Source organism: Apium graveolens, chromosome 6 (assembly GCF_009905375.1).
Source record: "Apium graveolens cultivar Ventura chromosome 6, ASM990537v1, whole genome shotgun sequence".
NCBI classification, from domain to species: Eukaryota; Viridiplantae; Streptophyta; class Magnoliopsida; order Apiales; family Apiaceae; genus Apium; species Apium graveolens.
Genome location: NC_133652.1, coordinates 33,252,575 through 33,275,448, shown reverse-complemented (window position 1 = coordinate 33,275,448; position 22,874 = coordinate 33,252,575). Strand labels below are relative to the sequence as shown.

At 36.4% G+C, this 22,874-nt stretch overlaps 2 protein-coding genes across 2 annotated transcripts; one reads left to right on the top strand and one right to left on the bottom strand.

The window, feature by feature from the left end:
* Window positions 1-1,481: 1,481 nt before the first annotated feature.
* On the top strand, window positions 1,482-14,350 carry LOC141668156 (protein SENSITIVE TO UV 2). The gene is made up of 12 exons (XM_074474866.1): window positions 1,482-2,250; window positions 2,735-2,773; window positions 3,774-3,892; window positions 4,244-4,401; window positions 4,492-4,838; window positions 5,042-5,110; window positions 5,543-5,625; window positions 6,373-6,702; window positions 6,798-6,904; window positions 12,779-12,939; window positions 13,099-13,295; window positions 13,671-14,350. The coding sequence occupies exons 1-12, from the start codon at window positions 1,927-1,929 to the stop codon at window positions 13,945-13,947; spliced, it is 2,211 nt and encodes a 736-aa protein (XP_074330967.1). The 5' UTR covers window positions 1,482-1,926; the 3' UTR covers window positions 13,948-14,350.
* Window positions 14,351-16,146: 1,796 nt separating this feature from the next.
* Window positions 16,147-22,616, bottom strand: LOC141666876 (DEAD-box ATP-dependent RNA helicase 5). The gene is made up of 13 exons (XM_074473112.1): window positions 21,953-22,616; window positions 21,685-21,809; window positions 20,648-20,755; window positions 19,969-20,049; window positions 18,980-19,058; window positions 18,449-18,534; window positions 18,282-18,338; window positions 18,118-18,185; window positions 17,782-17,850; window positions 17,520-17,613; window positions 17,081-17,245; window positions 16,883-16,975; window positions 16,147-16,475 (listed from the first exon to the last, which is right to left on the bottom strand). The coding sequence occupies exons 1-13, from the start codon at window positions 22,425-22,427 to the stop codon at window positions 16,383-16,385; spliced, it is 1,593 nt and encodes a 530-aa protein (XP_074329213.1). The 5' UTR covers window positions 22,428-22,616; the 3' UTR covers window positions 16,147-16,382.
* Between the last annotated feature and the right edge of the window lie 258 nt (window positions 22,617-22,874).

The window sequence follows — 22,874 nt, the reverse complement described above, 5'->3', positions numbered from 1 at the left end:
TGGCCAAGACTAATGATATTATTTTTCAAACAGGTATATAATAAACATCATTTATATATTTTTTCTCATCATTCTTTGACAAAATTGTAATTGTACATTTTCCTTTTATCGGAATTTTTGACGAGTCACAAAAAGTAACTTCTCCGCTGATGGTCTCGTCTATCCCCGTAAATAAATCTTTATGACCAGTCATATGATTGCTGGCCCCTGAGTCAAGATACCAAACATTCTTCTTGCTTTTCTCGTCTCCTTTATAAGTGAGGAACATAGCAGTGCCAACGTCTTTATATTCTTTTGCTGCAACAAAGTGACTCCTTTCTTCCACTTTTGGTGCTCTACACTCATAACTTAAGTGACCAAATTTATTACAATTATAACATTGAATTTGAGATTTGTCACCTCGTTGAAATCTACCTCTTCCTCGGCCTCTAAAATTCTAACCACGATCAGATGATTGATAACCTTTAGAATTCTGGCCTCTGTTGAAAGACTGCCTTCCACAACCTCGTCCACCTTGGTAGCCACCTTTAAAGCCACCTCTGCCACGTACAAAACTGCTACTGTCAGAACTGTCACCAATGGATACCTTACTTTGAAACGCCTTTTCCAAATGGCTTGTATCATCATACTGGTTCATTCGCTGCTCGTGGGCTTGAAGAGAACCTACGAGCTTGTCAATGGAAATTGTGGACACGTCCTTTGACTCCTCGATAGAAGTAACAACATAATCAAATTTTCTGGTCAACAAACGGAAGAGTTTTTCCATGACCCAAATATCGTCGAGACTTTCACCATTTCTTTTCATCTCATTTGTCACGGCTTTCAAGCGCATAACAAATTCACCAATATTTTCAGAACTCTTCATCTTTAAATTTTCAAACTCCCCGCGTAGCACCTGGAGCCGCACCTTTTTAACTTTTTCAACTTCTTGGAATGATTTTTGCAAAATCTCCCATGCACTCTTTGATGTTTTTGCCTCCGAAATTTTTTCAAAGGTGGATTCATCGACACCTTGAAAAAACGTGTATAAAGCTTTTTTGTCTTTTTTCCGGGACTCCTTTAACACCGTGATCTCGGCATTTGATAGGGCTGCTTCAGCGGCTGAATCTGTGGGCTCGTCATACCCGTTTTCGACAATAGCCTAATTGTCGTAGAAACCGAGTAACACCTTCATTTGAATACTCCAGTTCCCGTAATTTTTACCGGTCAATTTTGGAATATTTGGTTGCACCATCGTCGCAATTTTTCACGAACGGAACCTTAACTTTGATGCCACTTGTTGGAAACGTAGACGGGCTTTACACCAAAATATTTTAATAATATTAATACACGAGCACAATAATAGGTGACTACTTTTATTTATTAATAATGGAAATACAACATATATATATATATATAAGTGTTTACATACATCTTCTGTTTTTCTTCTCTGTGAGCTTCTGCTCTCTGGATCACTTCAGTGTGATCATATCTCTGTTTCTTTACTCATCACTTCGTTGTGATACAAATTACCTACACAACATCTAGCCTTTTATTGGCTTCAAACACCAAATTACATCAGCACTTACATCACTAGCCTAAGTAGTCTAAATGGCGTTTTTCTGTTTTTCATATTATTTTAATATTTTAAATGGCGTTTTTTGAATGACGGTATCCTAAGTAGTCTGATAGCCTAATGAAGATACAGAGAGTGCACTTTACTCATTTCTTCAATGAATTAAAGAATTTTTTTTTAATTCGGATACTTTATTACGGGCAATTTATGATGAAAAAATCCATTCTACCCAAAAAAAATTGAATTGCATCGCTCACGATAAAAAATTTGAATTGCATCACTTGCACAAAACATCTAAAAAAGGAAAACTCCCCGCTTCGTACTCACAGTCACAGTAAAACACACATACTTGTCCACTCCAATTGGGGGGCATGAACGGCGGCGAGGGGGACATTGATTTAGACGAATGGACAGACGAGTTAATGGAGCAACTCATTCAAGTCGAACAACAAGCCACTCAACACCACCCTCAACCACCACAACTCTCAACCGTCACTCGAAGCCACTCGCCGCCTCCGCTTTTGTCTCAGAAATTTAACGATAAGCCTCTCAAGCACTACGATCATTTCTCTAATGCGCCTTCTAATAGCCGCTCTAGTGACCTCACTGTCTCATCTCCGATTAATCATAATATTAATGATAATAATACTATTCTTGCTGTTAATGCTAAGCAACAAGAAATTGATCGATTAAAGGTTAGATTTCTACAAACTAGATGAATTTTAGTTGCCTGTGTGTATGTGCATACTATAACCTAGGTTAATTGCTTTGTGAATCTTATTTCTGCGTTTATTTATGTTTATTAACCGAATTGTGTTTGTCAATACACTGCCAACTACCAAGTAGGTGTAGGTGAATTGTATCAGTAATTTTCGGGATTTAAATTTGTGTTTGATAACAAATGAGTTGAAATTGAAACTAGGTGAATTTGTATATTAGTGAATCTTGTTTGTGTTCTTGGTGTTTTGTGTATTTATGTATGATAAAACGTATTTTGGGTTTTTGGAATCTGTGATGATTTTTTTTAATATATAGTGAATTTTGGAGGTTTATATAGCGAATTTGGAATGTTTGTAGATTAGGATTTTTGTATTAGGACCTTCACCCTATTTTTACATATGAGCGCCTCTGTTTGTAAACACCTCTAAGTTTAAAGCATTTGATTGGTTCTACTTGCAGAGGGAGCTTGAGCGAGCCTCAAAACAAATTACTCACCTGGTAAGTCTGTTATATGTTTTGACTCTTGTGTCGTTTTGTTTTTTTTTCTAGTAATGTATGCTTTTAATATGTACTTGATGTTTTTCGTGAGCATTTGTGTTTGATTAAATTAGAATAACAAGAATTTTATCATAGGTTTTAGAGAGTATTGAGTGTTTAGGGTGCTCAAGATTTCCAAGAATCCGGTTTGCTTCTATTTTTTTTTATGTAATGTAACTTGCTGTCCTGAATATTCCGTGATTTTTTTTTATGTGGCATATCTAAGAATGTTACTCATGTTTGTAGTTTTGGGTGAGACTTGTTAAAAAATAAAAAATTACAAGTGTGAGGTTTCATTTGGTGAATCGTGAGTAGTAAAAATCAGTGAGCTAATGGTCAATACACATAGGCCATATTTGTTTCAGAGTATTAAGTATGGGAAGGATTATAATCATTTAAATTTTTTGATCCTATGTTTGTTTTCTGAAAAATTCTTTTGGATTAGTCCAAGGATTATAATCCTTTTAAATATTAATCCCATGTTTGTTTTGTTGGAGTAAGTGATAGAATTATAATCCTTATAATACTTCGTTGGAGGAGGTATTATTTAATCTTCTAACAAGTCATTTTTTAAAGGATTATAGTCTCCTCACTATAATCCCGAATAAAGCAAACATAGGATTAGAAATTTTAAAGGATAATAACCAATCCCATGTATTATTCATCTAAACAAACATTGGATGAGATAATTTAAAGTATATTAAATTTTAAAAGAGTATAGTCTAATCCTAAACTTATACTACAAAACAAGCACATGATAGGATAATTTATAAAATTATAATCTATGGGATTATTAATGTGGGATTATTATACCCGGATAATAATTCCGGGATGATAATTTTTCCGAAACAAACATGGCCATAATGTAGCATAATGAAGGTCATTTTTATTTTCTTTTTCCTTTTCTCCTTTCAGTATTGCGCTAGCTATGCACACATAAAGAATTGTTTTGAACCTTCAGGAGAAAGATTGTTTAAAACTAAAAAAAGAAAGGGATGAGAGAGAGGAACAGCTTACATCTGTCCTTTCACGGTTTGGGGCTAAAGATGCTGAGGTTCAGTGCAGGGATAGTACCGACCTGTAAGTTTACGTCATTTTATCATTACAATATAAGTCTCTAACGAATACTTTGAAACCCTAATCATTGATTCTTGACCTTTAAATCTGATCCTCTTATCTAAACACAAACTACCTTGGCAGGATTTACAGTGTTTTTTATTTTTCCATCTGAAATAAAAATTTATTCATCTTATTATCGATACATAAACTGCATTGGCATGATTTAGAGAGTTACATTGTACTGGTTAAATTTAAGCAAATATTTACCTTTTTCCAATTGCAATAGATAACTGGCATGCACTAAACATAAGATACATCTTATAAATATTAGATACACACGTCACAACTATCTTAATATCGTTATCTTGCTAGTGCGATGCATGACGCTATCCATGATGGAGGGTCACTTGGAGTTAATAATCAGGAGCACCCTGCAACTCTTTTAGGATGTAAGAGTAAGAACTTCTCAGATTGTGTAGTAGGATGTCAGATTAATGAAGGTGCCAATCCAGTTCAAGAACCATTTAAGAGTAAGATCTCTTTCTGGTCATTTTCTTTGAAAGAATTGGTTATTAAACTATAAAATTAATCATCTCCTTTCTTCTTCTGATGAAAGTTAGGTTTACCATCTTGTAAAGCTATAGGAGTTCAGACAGAGACCATTGTTGATTCTGTTAATTTGATAATTGAAGATGATCTATCTACCAATTGTCAACTTACAAGAAAGTTGCTATGTATCTGGAACCCAACTTCTGACGAGCTCACAGGAAGAAATTTGGTATCAAAGCTGTTTGTGGCTTGTGAAACAGACTTTCATGTCCTTTTTGGATACCTGGGCTTTAATTCCTCCAAGATAACAGTGAACTCTCTTGGGAACCATTCTGATGTTCCTAGGCCACAGGCCACACAATTTTCTCAATCAACTGAAGCTGCAAGAATATCTAGTCTATACTCTGTGCTGACAAAGGTATTTATGTGAGGGGTTGCAAATTTATTATTAAATAGCTATGGTACTTTATCAAATAATCCTCTAGGGTGTTACTGCTCATTCCTCTATTGTATATTTGTATTCTGGTGTTAAAGTTCATGATTCTTGTTATACATCATGTCCATGATTTAAATCATATGTTTCATCTAGCTGCTTATGACTGATCCTTACCGATTTTGCAGATTACTAATGGTTTAGTAGAGTTGGAGACAATGCTGCAAGTTCTAATTGATCTCTGCCGCCTTGATAATGTGAGGTCTAGAACTGAATTTTTACATTTAATTTGAAAAAAAATCTGCATTTGTTTGTTTATTCTTCTCGCATGCAACAAAAGATAACTTATTTACCAACTTAAGTTAAATCAAATATTAATTGGTTTTTTCTAAAGTATTAATCATTTTCAAAGCTACACTAAATCCCGCTTGAAGAAATGTCCAGCTTCAGTCAACTTCTCTTCTCCTGTTTTTTAGGCCTAAATTTTAATCAGTTAAGTGAACTTTAAAGAGCGGAAATTTAAAGCTAAATTTCTGATATGTAACTCATATAATCAGACCAAAAACTAAATTTGCTTTAGTATGGAGATTCATTTCGTTTGATGTCTTATCTTGAATTATTTTGTGATTGTTTTTACTTCAATTCTATATAAAAATTGCTTATGTCATTTGGTGAACTATCTTCCACAGGCTGTTATTGTTTATCGATCTCTCCATATACTACATGTAGTTTTAAATCACTTGTCAAGTGTGAAAAGAAGATCTGAGAAAAGGTATTCCCTCCATTATTCTCAACATTTATGATGAGTACAACTGTACAACAATTCTTGCTCTCAGTTTAAGCTTCATAAATACAGTTTAAATATGGCTAATGTGTCACTACATAACTCGTTTTAAGATCTAAGACCTCGTTAATGATTCACGTCAGCCATGACCAATACTAACCCGTTCTACTCTTATCCCCTAACTCTTAAAGTTCAAGATTTCATTAGCGCTCTCTCTCTCTCTCTCTCTCTCTCTGTGTGTGTGTGTGTGTGTGTGTGTGACTCTCTCCCCCGTCTCTCTTCCTCCCTCCCTCCCTCTCTCTCATGTGGCTGATTAATTATTACAACATGCTATGTGCTTCTCTCTCTCCCTAATATCATTTACTATTTTCTTTTTTGGTATATTGAGTTTAATATTTAAGCTACAGTTTTTTGGTGCATAGACTGGTTATGCTAGATGAGCTCGTCAAGTATTTATGCTTCTCTTAAGTTATAAATTTGTTCAGACCATCAGTTTTGCTATAGTACGGCATCAACCATCTAACTGGTAAACATTGAGCCTTATTCATTATACTTTTCCACGGGTGGCCATACTATATTATTTTGTTCAATACTTCCAGGAAGAATTCTGCTTATGTCTGCTAGAAATGTTAATTTATAGCCAAACAAAGTTTCGTCAAAACTTAGACCTACTTTTTTAGGCCATTATATATCTGTTTGAGCTTTGATTTGATATATCCAGTGTATTATAATCAGGGACAATGTGATGGTTGAGGGGCCTCTATCTGTAAGCAAAAGTTCTCAGACACAGGGGTGTAATTTTTCAAACAACAATAGGCTGTTTTACTGTAAGGCCACTGAGACTTCAGATGCAGTGCTTAAACCTGTTAACCCTGAAAACATCTTCAAGAAAGAAGAGCACGATCGCTGCTCTATATTGTCAAGTACCGAGGTAGACTTGATTTCTCTCTTTGTACTTATGCAGCAGATTACTGTTCGCCATCATGAAGAGCTTGTGAGGCTTGAAGCAATTACTATTATGAAAATAATTCTGATGAAGTCTAATGCTTATTTGGAAAGGGAGAGGTAAGAGCATATTCTGTTAGTTTGAAGCAAGTGCTAGTCTTAGATGGACATTATTTTTATTGTAGTACTTACCAAGATAACTTTGCTTGTTTTAGATATGCAGAAGTGGTGAATTTTCATAATGTCTCACAACTTTTGAGGAAGGATTCTGGCCTGCGTGTGCAAAAGCAAGCTGTGCATCTAGTCTATCTGCTACTAAATTGTAAGTATGCTTCGTGTTGTGAACTACAATAACCCAATCAGATTTAGATAATAAACTCACACTCAAAAGTAGTTCTTCTAATATAAACATGATTAACAAACTTCGTAGAAAAAGATATGACTCCTACTGTCAAGTGGACTAAACAATAGAGCCTCGTCAATCTTTTGAGAGGATTGGGCTTTCCTATTATAGGCCTCACAATTTTCTATTCAATAACCCTAATACTACTCCCCCACTTCGCTAATAAGCCCCTTCGACACTTCTTGATCTGTAATTTACTGAACTGCCCTTTTCTATTGTCATTTACCCATAAGCCCTTGACTCCTTTCTACTGTGCCCATTTTACCCTTAGTCTTCAGTCTTGAGTAAGTCAGCAGTACATGTGCCTTATGTGGAGTTCCCTGCATTACCGTGGACCCAAAAAGCCACCTTGTCCTCAAGGTGGAACTTAGGAAAGTGGATGTTAACATTTGAAAACTCCTCCCAAGTTGCTTCCCAGCTAGGTAACGTCTTCCATGTCACTAGCACTTGAGTCACGGATTGTCCATTTTGAATTTGCATTCGAACATCGAGCACCGCTTCCGGTTCAACATTCAGCACCAAGTCTACGGACAATTGTGTGGAAATGGTGGGGTTAGCCTGAGAAGCCCCAATAGCCTGTTTCAGTTGAGAGATGTGGAAGACGTGAATTTTTGCCGAAGCCGGAAGTTCCAACTTGTAGGCAACTTTTAACGATGCGCTGAGATATTGCAAATGGGCCATAAAAGCGAGGGGACAGCTTGTCGTTGGGACTGGTAGCCAAGGATGATTGGCGATAGGGTTGCAACTTAAGGTAAACATAATCTCCCACTTGGAATTCTACTTCTGGCCTCATGCCATCCTAATACAACTTCATATATTGTTGGGCCTTCAACAAATTTGCTTTTAAATCATCCAATATCTCATCCCGTTCCGTCATCAAGTCTTCTAACGTGGCAATAGCAGTACTCCCCTGCTCAAAAAGTAACAAGCGTGGAGGTTCACATCCATATAGTGCTTGGAACGGCGAATATTTGGATGATGAGTGCACCGCAGTGTTAACAATACTCTGTCCAAGGTAAGCAAGTACTCCAAGTTCGAGGCTATCCGTTCATAAAGCAGCGAAGATAACCTTCCATAGTCTTGTTTACCACTTCTATCTGGCCATCCGTTTGCGGATGGTAGGCTGTGTTGCGCCGAAGTGAACTGCCTTGTAATTTGAACAGTTTCGTCTAGAATAGGCTCATGAATATTCGGTCACGATATGAGATAATAGTGGCTCGGAACCATGTAGGCACACTATTTCTCGAATGAAGATTTTGGCCACGGTTACAGCAGTCTAGGGATGACTTAATCCCAGAAAATGGCTATATTTGGTGAGCCGGTCAACCACAACTAAAACAGTGTTATACCCTTGAGACCGAGGCAGGCCTTCCACAAAGTCGATTGACGCATCTTCCTAGACTTTGTTCGGTATAGGTAGAGGTTGGAGGAGCCTTGCGGGGCGGAGACTCAAGTGTTTTTGTTGGCAAATCAAGCAGTGTTGGACATATTTTGCTATTTTTTTACGCATCCCAACCCAGTACCACTCATTAGCAATGTGTTTATAAGTTTTAAATTCACTAGCGTGTCCCCTAAAGTTTGAATCGTGGTACTCGTGAAGAAGCTGATTGACTACAGTAGATTTAGGAGGTATAACCAGACAATCCTTGTAGCTGAAAACCCCGTTTTCCGATGTGTACCCTTGTACAAGTGTTCAACCCTCAACTAACTCCTTCCGCGACTTCTGAATATAGGGGTCAGCTTACAATTTTTGCCATAATTCAGCCCTATCCACACCACCTGTGGTAACCAAGAGGTTTAAGGTTGGTTGTCCTACAAACTCGCGTGACAGCGCGTCGACAACCTTGTTTGTTGGTCCTGACTTGTAATGTACTGTGAATGTGTAACTCATTAGTTTACAAATCCATTTCTGGAACTCAGCACCAACTTCCCTTTGCTCCATAATATATTTTAGCCTCTGTTGATCTGTCCGGACTTTTGCCAAGGAGGTAGTGTCGCCACTTTTGCACGGCAAAAACAATAGCCATAAATTTTTTTTCATACACTGATTTTGTTCGAGCCCGCGATCCCAAGATTTTACTATTGAAGGCTATTGGGTGATTCCGTTGCATCAAAACAGCTCCGAGTCCCACACCTGATGCATCAGTTTCAAGTACGAATGGTAGTGTGAAATTTAGCATTATTAAAATTGGTGCTCTTGTCATGGCTCCTTTTAGTTAGTTCCTCAAATGATGTGGTTGCAGCCTCATCCCATGCAAAGAAGTCCTTTATTAATTGTTCCGTGAGGGAAAAACCAATTCGAGCACAAACTTTAATAAACTTCCGGTAATATCCTGTCAGCCCCAAGAATACGCGCAACCCTTTGATATTTTTCGGCCTTGGCCAATCAGTCATGGCCTTAATTTTAGTATGGTCGACTTCCACACCTTCTGAGGAGATGATATGCCCAAGATATGATATCCGCTGTTTGCCAAATTCTCATTTCTTCTCATTAGGTCGAATGGCATTACAAGGAATTTGTAATGACCTTCGTGGGTTCTAAACGCTGTTTTTGGCACATCCTCCCATCGAACCCCTTACCTGGTGGTACCCCGACTTAAGATTAAACTTTGAATAAACAACGGATCCATGCAATTCATCTAGAAGTTCGTTGATGGTGAGAATAGGATACTTGCCCGGTATCATAACCTTATTGAGGGCGAGATAATCCACGCAAAATCGCCACGACCCATCTCTCTTCTTTACCAACAATACTGGACTTGAAAACGGGCTGTTTGAAACTTGTATGATTTGTGCCGCCAACATGTCTTTGATTAACCTCTCATTTACTTCTTTTTGGCTATGTGGGTAACGGTAAGGTTGAACACTCGCCGGATTTGCTCCCTCTTGTAATGTTCTTGTGCCTAAATGGGAGGCAGCCCGAGTGGCATGTTAAAAACTTGCTTATACTGCTGTATTACTGCTCCCAAAAATCATATTCTACATTGTCTTTATCTGCCTTACACTCTTGTTCCACCTTACTCAATTCCACCAAATATCCAGCGTTTCCTTTCTTAATTTGCTTGATCATAGCCTTTAGCGTTACCCCTGTGCGGCTCAAGGAAGGGTCCCCTTGAATGGATATAAAATCTGTTCCTAATTTGAACTTGATGGTTTGTAGCTTCTAGTGGGCTGAGCTCACCGTCGTCCTTAACATCCCCTTGTGTAGCCAGGACACCCAATTCTTTTCGTCTGCAACGATGCCCCACTGACCATTTGTCATCGCAACGATAACAAAGGCCTTTCTCCCGTTTGTTCTGCAACTCCTCTATAAGCCTCTTGATCTCTTCAACAGGTTTTGCGATTGGGTAGGGACCACTCCCACTGGTGACAGTGGATGCTGTATAAGCTGGGTTGGGTCTTGCAGGTGATGAGTAGGCTGAGTGGGTACTTCTACTACTTAAATTTGAGTATCCACTACCAAACGAGCTTTTACTTAATGAACTAGAACCCGACCTCCAATCCCCTTTTGCCCCACTACCTTGATGTAGCTTGTCCTCTACCATAAGTGCTAGTTCCATGGCGTGATCAACAGACAAAGGCCCCAACAAACGAACTTCTGCTCGTATTTCATTCTTTAATCCATTCAAGAATATCCCTAAAGCTAAATCCTCCGAAATATTTTGTAGGGGAGCAAGTAATTCTATAAATTGCAGACGGTATTCAGACACCGTACCTGTTTGATTGTTGCCCAGCCACTGTTCTTGCAGCATCCCGGTTGCCATTGAACGGAACTGGCACCTTAGCAGTGCCTTCACATGCTCACAACATTTCAGAGGCCTCATTTTTATGTTCCCACTAAAACCATCCCAACGCCTGCCCTTCGAGAGCCACCACAGTTGCATCAACCTTCTCTTCCTCACTCAAACGATAGAAATTAAAGTACCTTTCAGCCCGTAATATCCATCTATCAGGGTTGGAACCGACGAATGAGGGTAAATCCAGCTGTTTATAACGCCAATTCGACCCACCAGAACCCCCAACTGTTTCATACCCAAAGCCCGGTCCATTACCCGACGCGACTCCACCATGACCCACACTATCCAGCTGTGATGCGCCTGTGTGACTACTCGCTCCCAGAAACAATCCCCAAACTTATTCCATGCTCCCCTTCCTGGTTGATGCTTTTCTCAGGGTTTTTGGGTCTCGTCACTAAAGATCGTATCTCTTTTTGGAATTTCACTTGTTCATCCCTCATCATTCTAATCGTTGACTCCTGGTACTCTCGAGACGAGCTGATTCTCCCCCCCAAACCAACTGTTGTTTCGTCAAGTTTACTCTCCTGCTTCTTCAGAGTCTCCTAACACACAGAGGGCATGCTCCATCGCCGCCACTGCCGCCTTTAACGCTACAGCCACCTCTTCAGCCACGGTGGTACGAATAGTCGCACGAACAATGTTCATTTCCTCATCTACACCTTCAGCTCGTTGATTAGTGTCACTTAGTGCCATGGATCTATTGCTATGTACCAAATTTGTTGTGAACTACAATAACCTGATCAGATTTAGATAATAAACTCACACCCAAAAGTTGTTCTTCAAATATAAACGTGATTAACAAACTCCGTGACTCCTACTGCCAAGTGGACTGAACAATAGTCTCGCAAGAGGATTGGACTCTCCTATTGCAGACCTCACAATTTTCTATTCAATAACCCTAATACTACTCCCCCAATTCGCTAATAAGCCCCTTCGACACTTCTTACTATTGTCATTTACCCATAAGCCCTTGACTCCTTTCTACTGTGCCCATTTTACCCTTAGTCTTCTGTCTTGAATAACTCAGCAGTACATATGCCCTATGTGAGTTCCTCTGTTTAGCACAACAAACTTGGCTTCTTTCAGTCCTTTGTTATTAATTACTCTAAATGTCAGTTACAATTTATGTGGATTTCATGTTCAGTATTACTTGGGCTAATAAAAGTATCATAATAATAGTATTTACTAAATATCTTTATCTTTCTTGCCGCTTACCTATTTTGAAGTCTATATTTCTTTACTAGATAATAGGAACATCAAATTTAAATGGGTATGTAATTGCCTTTCATCTCCTATCGTTGTGCTTTCTATATGTAAATTTACGTTTCTCCTCGAGTACATAACATATGTGTACCTTTAAAATCTTTTCGATATATATAGGCAACTGATCAAATAGAAACCAAACTTAAAATAGAAACCAGAAACTAATCTAAGCCATTAGATCAATCTAATCTACGCCCCCCGTTAAAGCACCACACCCAACAAATCTGCACCCTCCTTCACAGAATTTAGGCTTCTGCTCAAATAAAAACTTCTTAAAATGAGAACTGTGAGGACTAGTGATTTTCGTAGTTAAAATTGGTGATTTTACAAACTTTATAATTTTTGGTTTGCGCAAAATCACCAATTTACTAAATTTGAAATTTCAACTTTTCAAAAATACACCCGTTTCAACTACAGAAATCACCGGTTCTCGCTGTTCTTCATTTTAAGAAGTTCTCAATGGAGCGCGACCTATATATATATATAATTATTTATGAGAGAGAGAGAGAGTGTTTGCTGTATGAATCTTTACAAATATCTCGGAGAAGTGGAGGACAGTGTGATTGAGCCATCAACCTCTCTCTTCAAAAATGTTGAAGGAGATTATTTTTGAACATTATGGTATATTATATTTCTTATCAGCAAATTTGACACAATATCCTGTGTAGAGCTTATGTTGGTCGACTTTTAAGTAGTGATCTCTAAACATCTTGTGCTCTCATGCTTAATGAAGGTCCACCAATTATGTCATTGTTCTGTTCTGGATGTAAAGACGAGATGGAGAATGCCGGAGCTGCGATCTCCGACACAAGAAAGGCTTCAACTACTCAACAATTTTGTAACATTCTAGAGGGTGTGGCAGATTGCCTTCCTTGCCATGGAGATGGTACGCTGGTAAGCTTCATACCGAGACTTATGCTTCTTAGCTTCGGTGACATCGATTGATTTTTTTTTTTGAACACTTGTGAAACATATAGGTTTTAAATAAATAATAAATTTGAGAATGATTTGTTATCGGGTTGATTTCCAATTTCTGTTGCATCTTATTTTCAGGTCTTAGAGCTTCGGAGGAATGCTATTATTTTGCTGGCTTTTCTAGTGTCATCGGGAAAATCTGGCCTTGAAATTCTATTAAGTCACGAGTTTTCAAAGAGGACCAACTTCCTTGCACTGATACTGAAGATGTTGGTAGTGGAGATGAATGTGGAAGCCTCAGAGTCTATTCATTCATCTGAAATTTTCAAAGAGCGGTAAGTTTATTGTATAGTTCCCTCTGCTGCAGATGTTCTGTCCATGAGTTTGGTGCTAATGTTTAGATAAATTTTCTTTAGTTGCTTTGTTTTAAATAAGCTTATCTTGATGGCTCTATTACTATAATCTGCTACTCTGTTTTGATGACTATTTATGGTTGAATTGGTGTGTGGCATAGTAAACATACAAAATTCCAAATATAACTATAGGGTCTACTTTTTCAAGTGACAAACTTATTTAGTTTGTTGATCAATTTCTCTAATGATATTCTAACATCTTATGTAATTTTTATTGTAAAGATTTTGGTTAAACTCCTCCACCACAATTTTTATGTACCTCATTCTAAACCATATCCTTTCTCTTTGTGCGTGCAGAACATTGCTGATTCGAGAGGCACTGATCTTTTTGAATAGATTGGTGTCAAATGCTCAGTACTCTGCTCCTGTTTTGCAAGTCTTGACAAACAGCAGAGACATGGCCTTCTTGACCATCGATATTGCAAACAGGTTGTCGCGGAAAGGCAAGTGGTTATGGCAGTCGGATACTGTGATTAGGAATATGAGAGAATCAGAAATTGCAAGCTTAGCTCAAATTTTTAAAAGGAAGGTTTTCAAGTTTTTAGGATACAGCAATGCATCAAAACAAAATTGAAGTGTAAAGTTTAGCAATGCATTAACTTTGGTTCCACAGGTAGGGGTGGACCGGCACTATGGCCAGTGTTGGCCTTGGCATGGTCCACGGCAACTCAAACACCATTCTTAATATGATGTGCTACAGGGAAGCTGGTGGGCACGTACTCTAAGTACCATTCTTGGCGCCCATGACAATTTTTGGAGATAGCTAACATCATCTAGCAGACTAGCGAATAGAAAAGTTTTAACTACGGGAGACTTGTTTCCTGCCAGACAGAAACAGGGAATCTTGATTCTTTGGGTGACTTTTTGTCAGCTTCCTAATGTGTGTATAATTTTCTGATTTAGTCATCTGTACAGGTGATAATGTGCATAACCATTAAATTTTGCTTTACCCCGAATATATCTCTGTTAATTGCTTTCAGGGTAATGTATTTTCATTGTATTTGTGCATATTTATTTTGCACTGTTGACTTCATAAACTGAATTTACTAGAAACAGAAGCTTCGGTAAACATCAACACAGCGAGTTTAATTTTCGGAGAAGGATACTTTTGAGCTTATTTATTGTCTCTAATGTGTTCCCAAGTTTTTTCAAGGAAATATGATAAAACTTGTATAAAACAGTATCATATCAATTAAGCGAAGAAAAATCTGTATAAAACAAAACACACATATATCCTGAAAAAAAGAATACAGTATTAAGTACAAATTTTGTATGTTTGAAGCAGTGTTCCAGAAACCGTTACGTTACCTTCGAGAGATTAATCGGCAAGTCGGAGAGTAATTGGAACATTAATTGGAAGAATATAAATACTATTTTTAATTTTTATAATTATATAATGATCAATATATCAAATATTTGTTTGACAAAAGAAATTAGAATGGTATTAAATAATATCTACACATTTGACATTCGTTATGTACTAATTATTGAGTTTACACTATTAACTATATTTTAATTCACACTTCTAAATTAATTACAATGTCATTTTTATATTTTTCAGTGAGAAAATAAATATATTAGATTATTTATACTTCTTACCAATACTTTATATTAGAATTTGGGATGATATTGTGTTAAATTATGAAATTAATGAATGAAAATCATAAAAACGTAAAAGAAATGATTTTTTAATTATTTCCTGCCTAAATCACATCGGACCGATTTTTGACCGCCTAATCCGCTTAATTCTGATTTTGACCCGATTTCCAAAAAAAACGCCTAAATCACTGCCTAAGTCCGAGTCGGGGCATTTTATCACAGCTAAGCGCCTAGGTAGCCAGCTAAACCGATTTTTAGAACACTGACTAAGACATCTATCTTCGCATTCTAGTAGAACTTCCACCAAGTAGACCAAGCCTCACTACTACTTAGACTCCACATCTAGAATTTGTACACTCCTGTCCAATTTCATTATCTACATTGCATAAGAAACTCTTATACGATGTAGTATAGTGAAGGTTTTTTTTTTTGTTTTTTTTCTTGTATTACGCTTGCTATGTACACATAAAGATTAAAAGAATAGTTAATCAACTCCAGGAGAATTGAGTGTCTAGATCTGACTGCAATGGAAAGGGACGAGAAAGAGGAACATCTTACATCTCTCCTTTCACTCTTGACGCTAATGATGCAAAGGTTGTGCAGAGAGAATTTAAGTTGGCTGACTTGTCATCTATAAACTATGAATACCCTGAACTTCAGAATACTTGATTCTTGACATTTAAACACAAACCACCCCTGGCAGGGTTTAGGGGGGTATATTGTACCACCTGAAATAAAGCCAAGCTTGTTCCTGTTGTCCATACTTCAACTGCTTTAGAAGGATTTAAAGAGTATTTTTGAACTTCCTATATTTAGCACCTATTTACCTTTTTTTTCATTAGCATTAGCTAACTTGGCGCAAATATAAACAGATTAAGGTTACATGGTGTGACTCACACCTAGTCAAGTTGTTCCTCAGCAGAGGTAGATATATTCTCAGTCATCTAATATGTAAATGCGGCATATATTAATGCATAAAATTATAATATATTTCTGGCACTTAAATTTAGACACAAAAAACCCTGCACCATTAAGTTGTACAATATTTATTGTTCATACATTTTTTAATAAATTATAATTTAAAATACCAACATCCTAGATCATACGAGTTCTATTCCTATTAGTATTCCAGTATTTGGTCAAATGCATGTGCATGCAACATTTGACTACTGTATTAGTGTATTTTAAATCATAAATCTATTAAGTCTTCGCTAAATCAACAGACAAAAAAAATCAACAAAGGTCAATGTTCCATACAAAAATATTCTCTTGTGCTCTATTACCCATGTCAAAATTTGCCTCCTATCCAACAATAAACTGAGCATAAGAACTCTGAAGGGCAAAGAACCAGGTTGCGCTTGGTGGCTCATGAATACAACAGAAATATTGCTGTGCCGTATAATTCAGGAGTCAATCTTCATCATCAGAATCAAATTTTATTTTTGTTGCTTTTGGAGCATTTGCATCAATTTCCTTAAAATGTGCTCCATAAAGCTTAGACTCCTACATTGACAAGAAACAGAAGACAAATGTAAACTCAACTTGTTACATATAAATAACTGTAGGGTCTGTAGCTGAACAGGGTGTATCTTATGACTTGCAGAATCACAAGCCTTCTTACAAGCACAAATGCACACCATATTATTTATGAAATTTTACCAGGTAATAACAGTGAAACATTATAGTGGCACAATATTCTATTATGAGTAAGGAGAACATCATCTCATTTTAATAACCTTTAAGATGATAACAGTACTTGATCAAACACAAATACGGTGAAAGACAGAACAGATACATTTAAAAGTTAAGTAATTATTATACTTTAGAAAGAAAGACCACATCATATAGCTGCTGTTGCACCATTCATACAAGAGTAAATACTGAAAATTGGAATGTGGAGAGCAAAATACCTTTTTCTTAACATGTGTACCAAAATTCATAAGCGCTGCGGGTACAACCTGCCCAGCTTCTTTTAAAACATTTATCAGCTCACCAGATAGTCCCTAAAATAGATCAGTTCACGTGAAAAAAAGACCAACCGGAACATCAAGAGTTCTTCAGAAAGTCAGATGTGATGCAAGATCCATGATAAGCTTTTGGACAATTACCTTATTTTCCTTAGTGAAGAATGTGTGAGCTACACCCTTTTTACCGGCTCGTCCAGTCCTTCCAATTCTGTGGACATAATCCTCTGTTGTTAGTGGAAAACTATAGTTTATAACTACTTCTACATCTGGAATATCCAATCCTCGAGCAGCCACATCAGTTGCTATCTGTGAAAATTAGAATCACCAGAACATAATCAATAATTGAGTCTAATATTTCCTTTTTGTCCCGTTTTATCGCTTATCATGCCAGAGATCTGTCCAGCACAAGTTGAAAAACTATATGCTCAATCAATACTCAATAGATGGTATGAATAAGTGAAAAAAAAGGTAAACTGTTACAGCCAAAAAAAACGAGAACGTAACCAAAAGATATAGTATATCTACCAAATTAATAACATTAGTAGAAATTCATAACATTACTTCTTTAACACTAACATACCAGGAGAGGACAGCTTCCATCCTTGAATAATGACAGTGCATTTGTACGTGCATGTTGTGCTTTATCCCCACTAATGGAAACAACTTTCCAACCCCTACACACCAGAAAGATAAATGTCATGGAATTCATATATGTTTGTTAAAAGCCCTATACTTGCCTGCCAAATAATATTTAGTCTGCCTGTAAGTTTGTTTTCACACAACTCGATATATAACATTAATAAAAGCATCCCCGAGCTACGTGAAGCTGAAATAGATAATACCTTCTCTGCAGCATAGTTTCAACTCGGGATGCTTCCTTTTTGTACAGAACAAAGACCAAGACTCTATTACTGCACAAACATAAAGTCCCTGCATTAGCTGAGAAAAGGGGGTGATTTAAAGGGCATAAACAAATGAATTCTAAATTTAAATTTTTGAACTTGTTAAATATTGCATGCAAAGGTCATTTGGCAGCAAATAAGTAAAAATAAAACCACAGATTTTAGAAGCAGTTCTGTATGACAATATACAGACCAAATATTGTAACTCCATAAAAAATTGGAACATAGTCGAATAAGTAAATTACGTGGAACATCAAAAAAAACATTATTATGTACCTCCGAGACTTGTGGTATTTATCTAGCAAAGTGACCAAGCGCTCATCACGTGCTCGATCTTCCAAGACCTGCATTTTAAAAAGAGAGCAGTCAACCACTAACATTAGCAGCAAGAATGATTAGGTTCTCATACAAATATTAATGATCGTGCTTTGCTTATATACCTCCACAATCTGCATGACATCATGGTTGGCAGCCAAGTCCTCGGACCCTACAACCACCTGAAACAAAATATTTTTAATGGTACATTACGATTAAAAGGTCTTGTAATTTGTTTTATTGTATGACGAATCAAAAGGGTATTAATAAAGTATTCAACAATTATTTGCACCTTGACTGGGTTAGGATCCATGAACTCTTGAGCTAATTGATGGACAGATACAGGCCATGTTGCACTGAACATAATCATTTGACGTACTGGAAAGCTTACAGTATTAGTCACATGCAAAATATAAATCTGAAAATTACAAGACACGCAAAAGTGGTGTTCTGTCCACTACAATTTGGCCCAAAACAGATACGAAAATGCATGGTTTCACACGAAACAGTTATTTTGCAAGTTCACCAGGGATGGGAGAATATATGTTTAAAGTGGTAAGGAAAACAGTAATTAAATTTTTTGAAGATCATACACTTTCTTTATAGATAGCTCCTTTCTAATTTTATATTTTTTTTAAAAATTGTTCTTGGAAGCTTTTTCTAGGCAAACTACAAATTGATATATAAACAAAAGCAAGAGCACAGGTAGAACACGAAACTTTTTAATCAAGTATCATAATATAGTGCAGGCAATATAAAGGAAGAAAAATATGGCAGGTGATAGATGGGCAACTATAATAAGATAACATATAGCTATGCCTACCAGAATTCGTCTGGTTCAGTATAGCGCGTACTTCAGGTTCAAATCCCATATCAAGCATTCTATCAGCTTCATCTAGTACCTACATGAGAGATTATTATCACAGGTCAACAAATGAAAGCAGCAATACTGCACAGTGCACATGGCAACCATTTCAGTACAGAATTTAACAATGAAAAGCTTTAAAAAACATAATAAAATTATTATAATGGATAAATTAATCCAGTAGCAGAACGTGCAGATATACGAAGTTACAAACTATATTATCCATCCAAAAAGAGGATTGCCAACTGAACAGAAGTTAGACACAACAATGCAAAACATGGCACCTAATATATATTAATCCCTCCATAATATTTGTCTTTGTTTCCATTTTAGTTTGTCCCAAAATTATGCCTTCAATTCCTTTAATATATTTAATAGTCCTTGTGTAAAATAAATAAAACAAGAATTTCACTACTTGAGTTTCATTCCTAGAAATTATAAATGCACCACCCCACTCTTTCTCTCTTTCTTATTCGGCACACATGGTATACATTCCTTGTAAATTTGAAATTTTCATGACCAACTTTAATGAGGGTATGTAACATATGTTGCGCAAGTTAAATGATCATGCAGCATTTCCACGATATCTTTCCGATCAATTAATCGGACTTGTCCGGGAACTGTTCTTGCACACCATAATTACTACTTTTTGCCTCAAAGTACTCTACTATTTTTTGTGCAGCATTTCTTTCTTGCTTTAAGTTTATTAAGGCATCTAGAGAAATATAGATAATCTCAAGCTAGAATTTTCTGAAATTAAAGAAATTCTCTATTCCACTGCCCTACACAATTGATGTTTCTCAGTTATCAAGAAGATATTTAACAATGGAAAATATTTACAAAACAAAAAATTCAGGATCAGAACAGTAACACTAAATAACCGGATGGAGGAATGGCGATCACTAGTCTTAATCGTGTAAGGTAGAGAAGATAGTAGGTATGCTCACCACATAAGATACATCTTTCAAGTAGCATACACCCATCTCAATCAAGTCCCTTAACCGACCAGGAGTTCCAATGACAATGTCCTGTGTGGGCAAAAATTTTAACAGATACGCAAAACAAATTAAAAAGTAGAAAATACAATAGACATGTCAATAAAAAATGTCATAAATCACAGTCAAATCAAGAAGCTTCATTTATTTTCAAACCTTTTCCTAGATCAATACACATCCCCATTATTTAGTAATGCATTTCACAACAAAGATTTCACACCAACCTACCTACCGGTCATGAAAACCAGCTAAAGAAGTTGAAAGGGGAGTAAAAAGCATAGTGAATAAATTTAAAAAATTATTTAAATAATTCTTCAATCGGTCATATTATATTTATACAACTTATACATTAAGATCCAATTGTGATTAAACTTAGAAGCAAAATTTTATAATTACTATGAAGTCCACAACTAGTACAAAGAGATATATGCAATCAATTCCGACATAACAACTAGATAGTTTCAAAATTCATCACTACAACTCAAGTTTTACGTTTGTCAGCACCAGGTAAAATCAATATAAAAAAAATGCCTTCACTCTTCAGTGAAGGTTTGCACTTTAAAGGTACCTAACTTGAGGAAGCTATAATATCAAGTCATGCACATAAGAGCAAAAGAAACAAACATATTACCACCCCAGATTTGAGAGCTGATATTTGTGGCCCTTTTGAGGTTCCTCCATAGATACAAACTGATTTTACCCCACTGGGTTTCCCGGCATCACATAAGACATCTGAAATCTGTTGACAAGCAAAATTAAAAAAAAATGATCATATACATTTCCATTTTAAAATATGAAAATCATCTATTAACAAAAAAAAACAAGATCACATTTCTCTTAGTAAAGTAAATAACTTATTCACCTAAAACAAATTGGATCCGTATGCTGTTGACCCTAAACCCTTGCCTGTTTTAGTGCAAAAGACTAAGATTTAGTTTGGCTCACTAAACAGACATCCTGTATGGCTTATGCCTGCATCTATACAAAATTCAACCCTGATTCAATTTCTATAATATTTTTTTCTCAAGATTCCCCTATACAAAGTTGACTACCACTTCATTGTTCATTATAATGAGTATAATACAAATAAAAATCTTACATTCTTTTGATAGAAAATAATACATACATAACATAAATAATCCGATACATTTCAGAAAATCTAGAAGAGAAATAGAGTAAACCCCAACCTAAGACCTTAATTCACACCATAAGAAAGATGGGGATTTCTAAATAGCCTATTAATATTGCCCCTGTCTATGAAGACATTGTCTATATGTCCCCAAGTTTCGCTGAGTATCCGTACAATAAATTACTTATAATTTATACACTGCCTTTGTTGACAGAGCAAAAACAGTATAGAAGCTAAAGATTCTTCATTTCCATAGTAAACTTTACAAGCACTTTTAAATTTTGAAGATCTTAATTCTTAATACACAACTTCTTCAAAAGTGTGTAAAATCCTTACACCAAATCTGGAGATACGCCATTCCATACAACTTTAAGATACACATTAAACTAAATCTGTATATCACAAGAGTTTGTTGTATCTAAAGAGTTACCATTACTGGTCAAACTAAACCTTGCTCAAAATTAAACAATAAATTGTGCAAGCAATAAAAAAAATTGGTATAAAACAGGCACATAACATCCTGACAACAGCATACTCACTTGTTGAGCTAGCTCCCTAGTTGGTGAAAGAACAAGACATTGCGGATTCAACCGCTTACACGTTTGGTTCTTCTTCTTGTTCAACACATGCATAATAGCCGGAACCCCAAATGCCAATGTTTTACCTGTGATCACAAAATCATAAAAAAACACATTATAAGACAATACCCGAAAACGCCACCAACATATATGACTCACACAGAACAACACAAAATTGACATCCTTACACCTTACACTAAACAAAATACAAACCATCAAGACATACTACCTGATCCAGTTTTAGCAATCCCAATAAAATCTCGACCTTCCAAAAGAAACCTCCAAGAATTGGCCTGGATAGGCGAAGGCTTATCGAAAGTCTTGCAACATTCCAACACTTCATCAGGAAGGCCAGCTTCCTCAAAAGACTTCAAAGGTCTAAACTTTGAATCATTAACATCTTTCCCAGATACAACTATACCTTCATTACTCTCCCTAACCTCCCCAACACAATCTTGAACTGACCCATCAATCTTTTCAGCCTCTTCATGATTTTTCTTGATTTTCTTGCTACTAATTTTGTCATCTGACCCATTAAGCACTGACCCATCACTCAAAGCTTCCTCCTTTTTCTTCTTTTTCTTGTCTTTTTTGGTTTCCACAACAGCTTGGAGGTCTTGAGTGTCTTGAAGCTTTCTTTTGTGGTCACCTTCTGATTTGATTTTGTTTTTCTTCTTAGACTTTTTGTCACTGTCAATTGCCATTTTTAGGGTTTGTGTATTTGCTTGGTGGGTGTGCGGGTGTGTGTATAGTATAGAGTATAGACACAACAAACCAAAAAACCAGAAGCAAAAACCACAAAAGCCCTCCTGAGTGAGAGAGGGAGGCTGGCTGTTATTTTAGGGTTTATAATTTTCAGGTTCTACCAAACATCCCCGTGTGTAGGTAATTAGGTATGTGTATATACCCGTTCTACCCCTCGGTTGATTTCATACTCCTGTTTTCATATCTGTCGGCTACAAATATATTTCGGCGCAACAGAACCGCATTTGTAGATAATCGCGAAACGCGGGTTGGTTGTGAATTTAAATTTTAAAAACCGTTCATTCGCAATTTGGATGTGGTTTTAAATTCTTGAAAATCGTAAAATTGCAATCACAACCGCACCTTACAACATATATTTTTAATAAAATATATTTTCAAAAATGTAG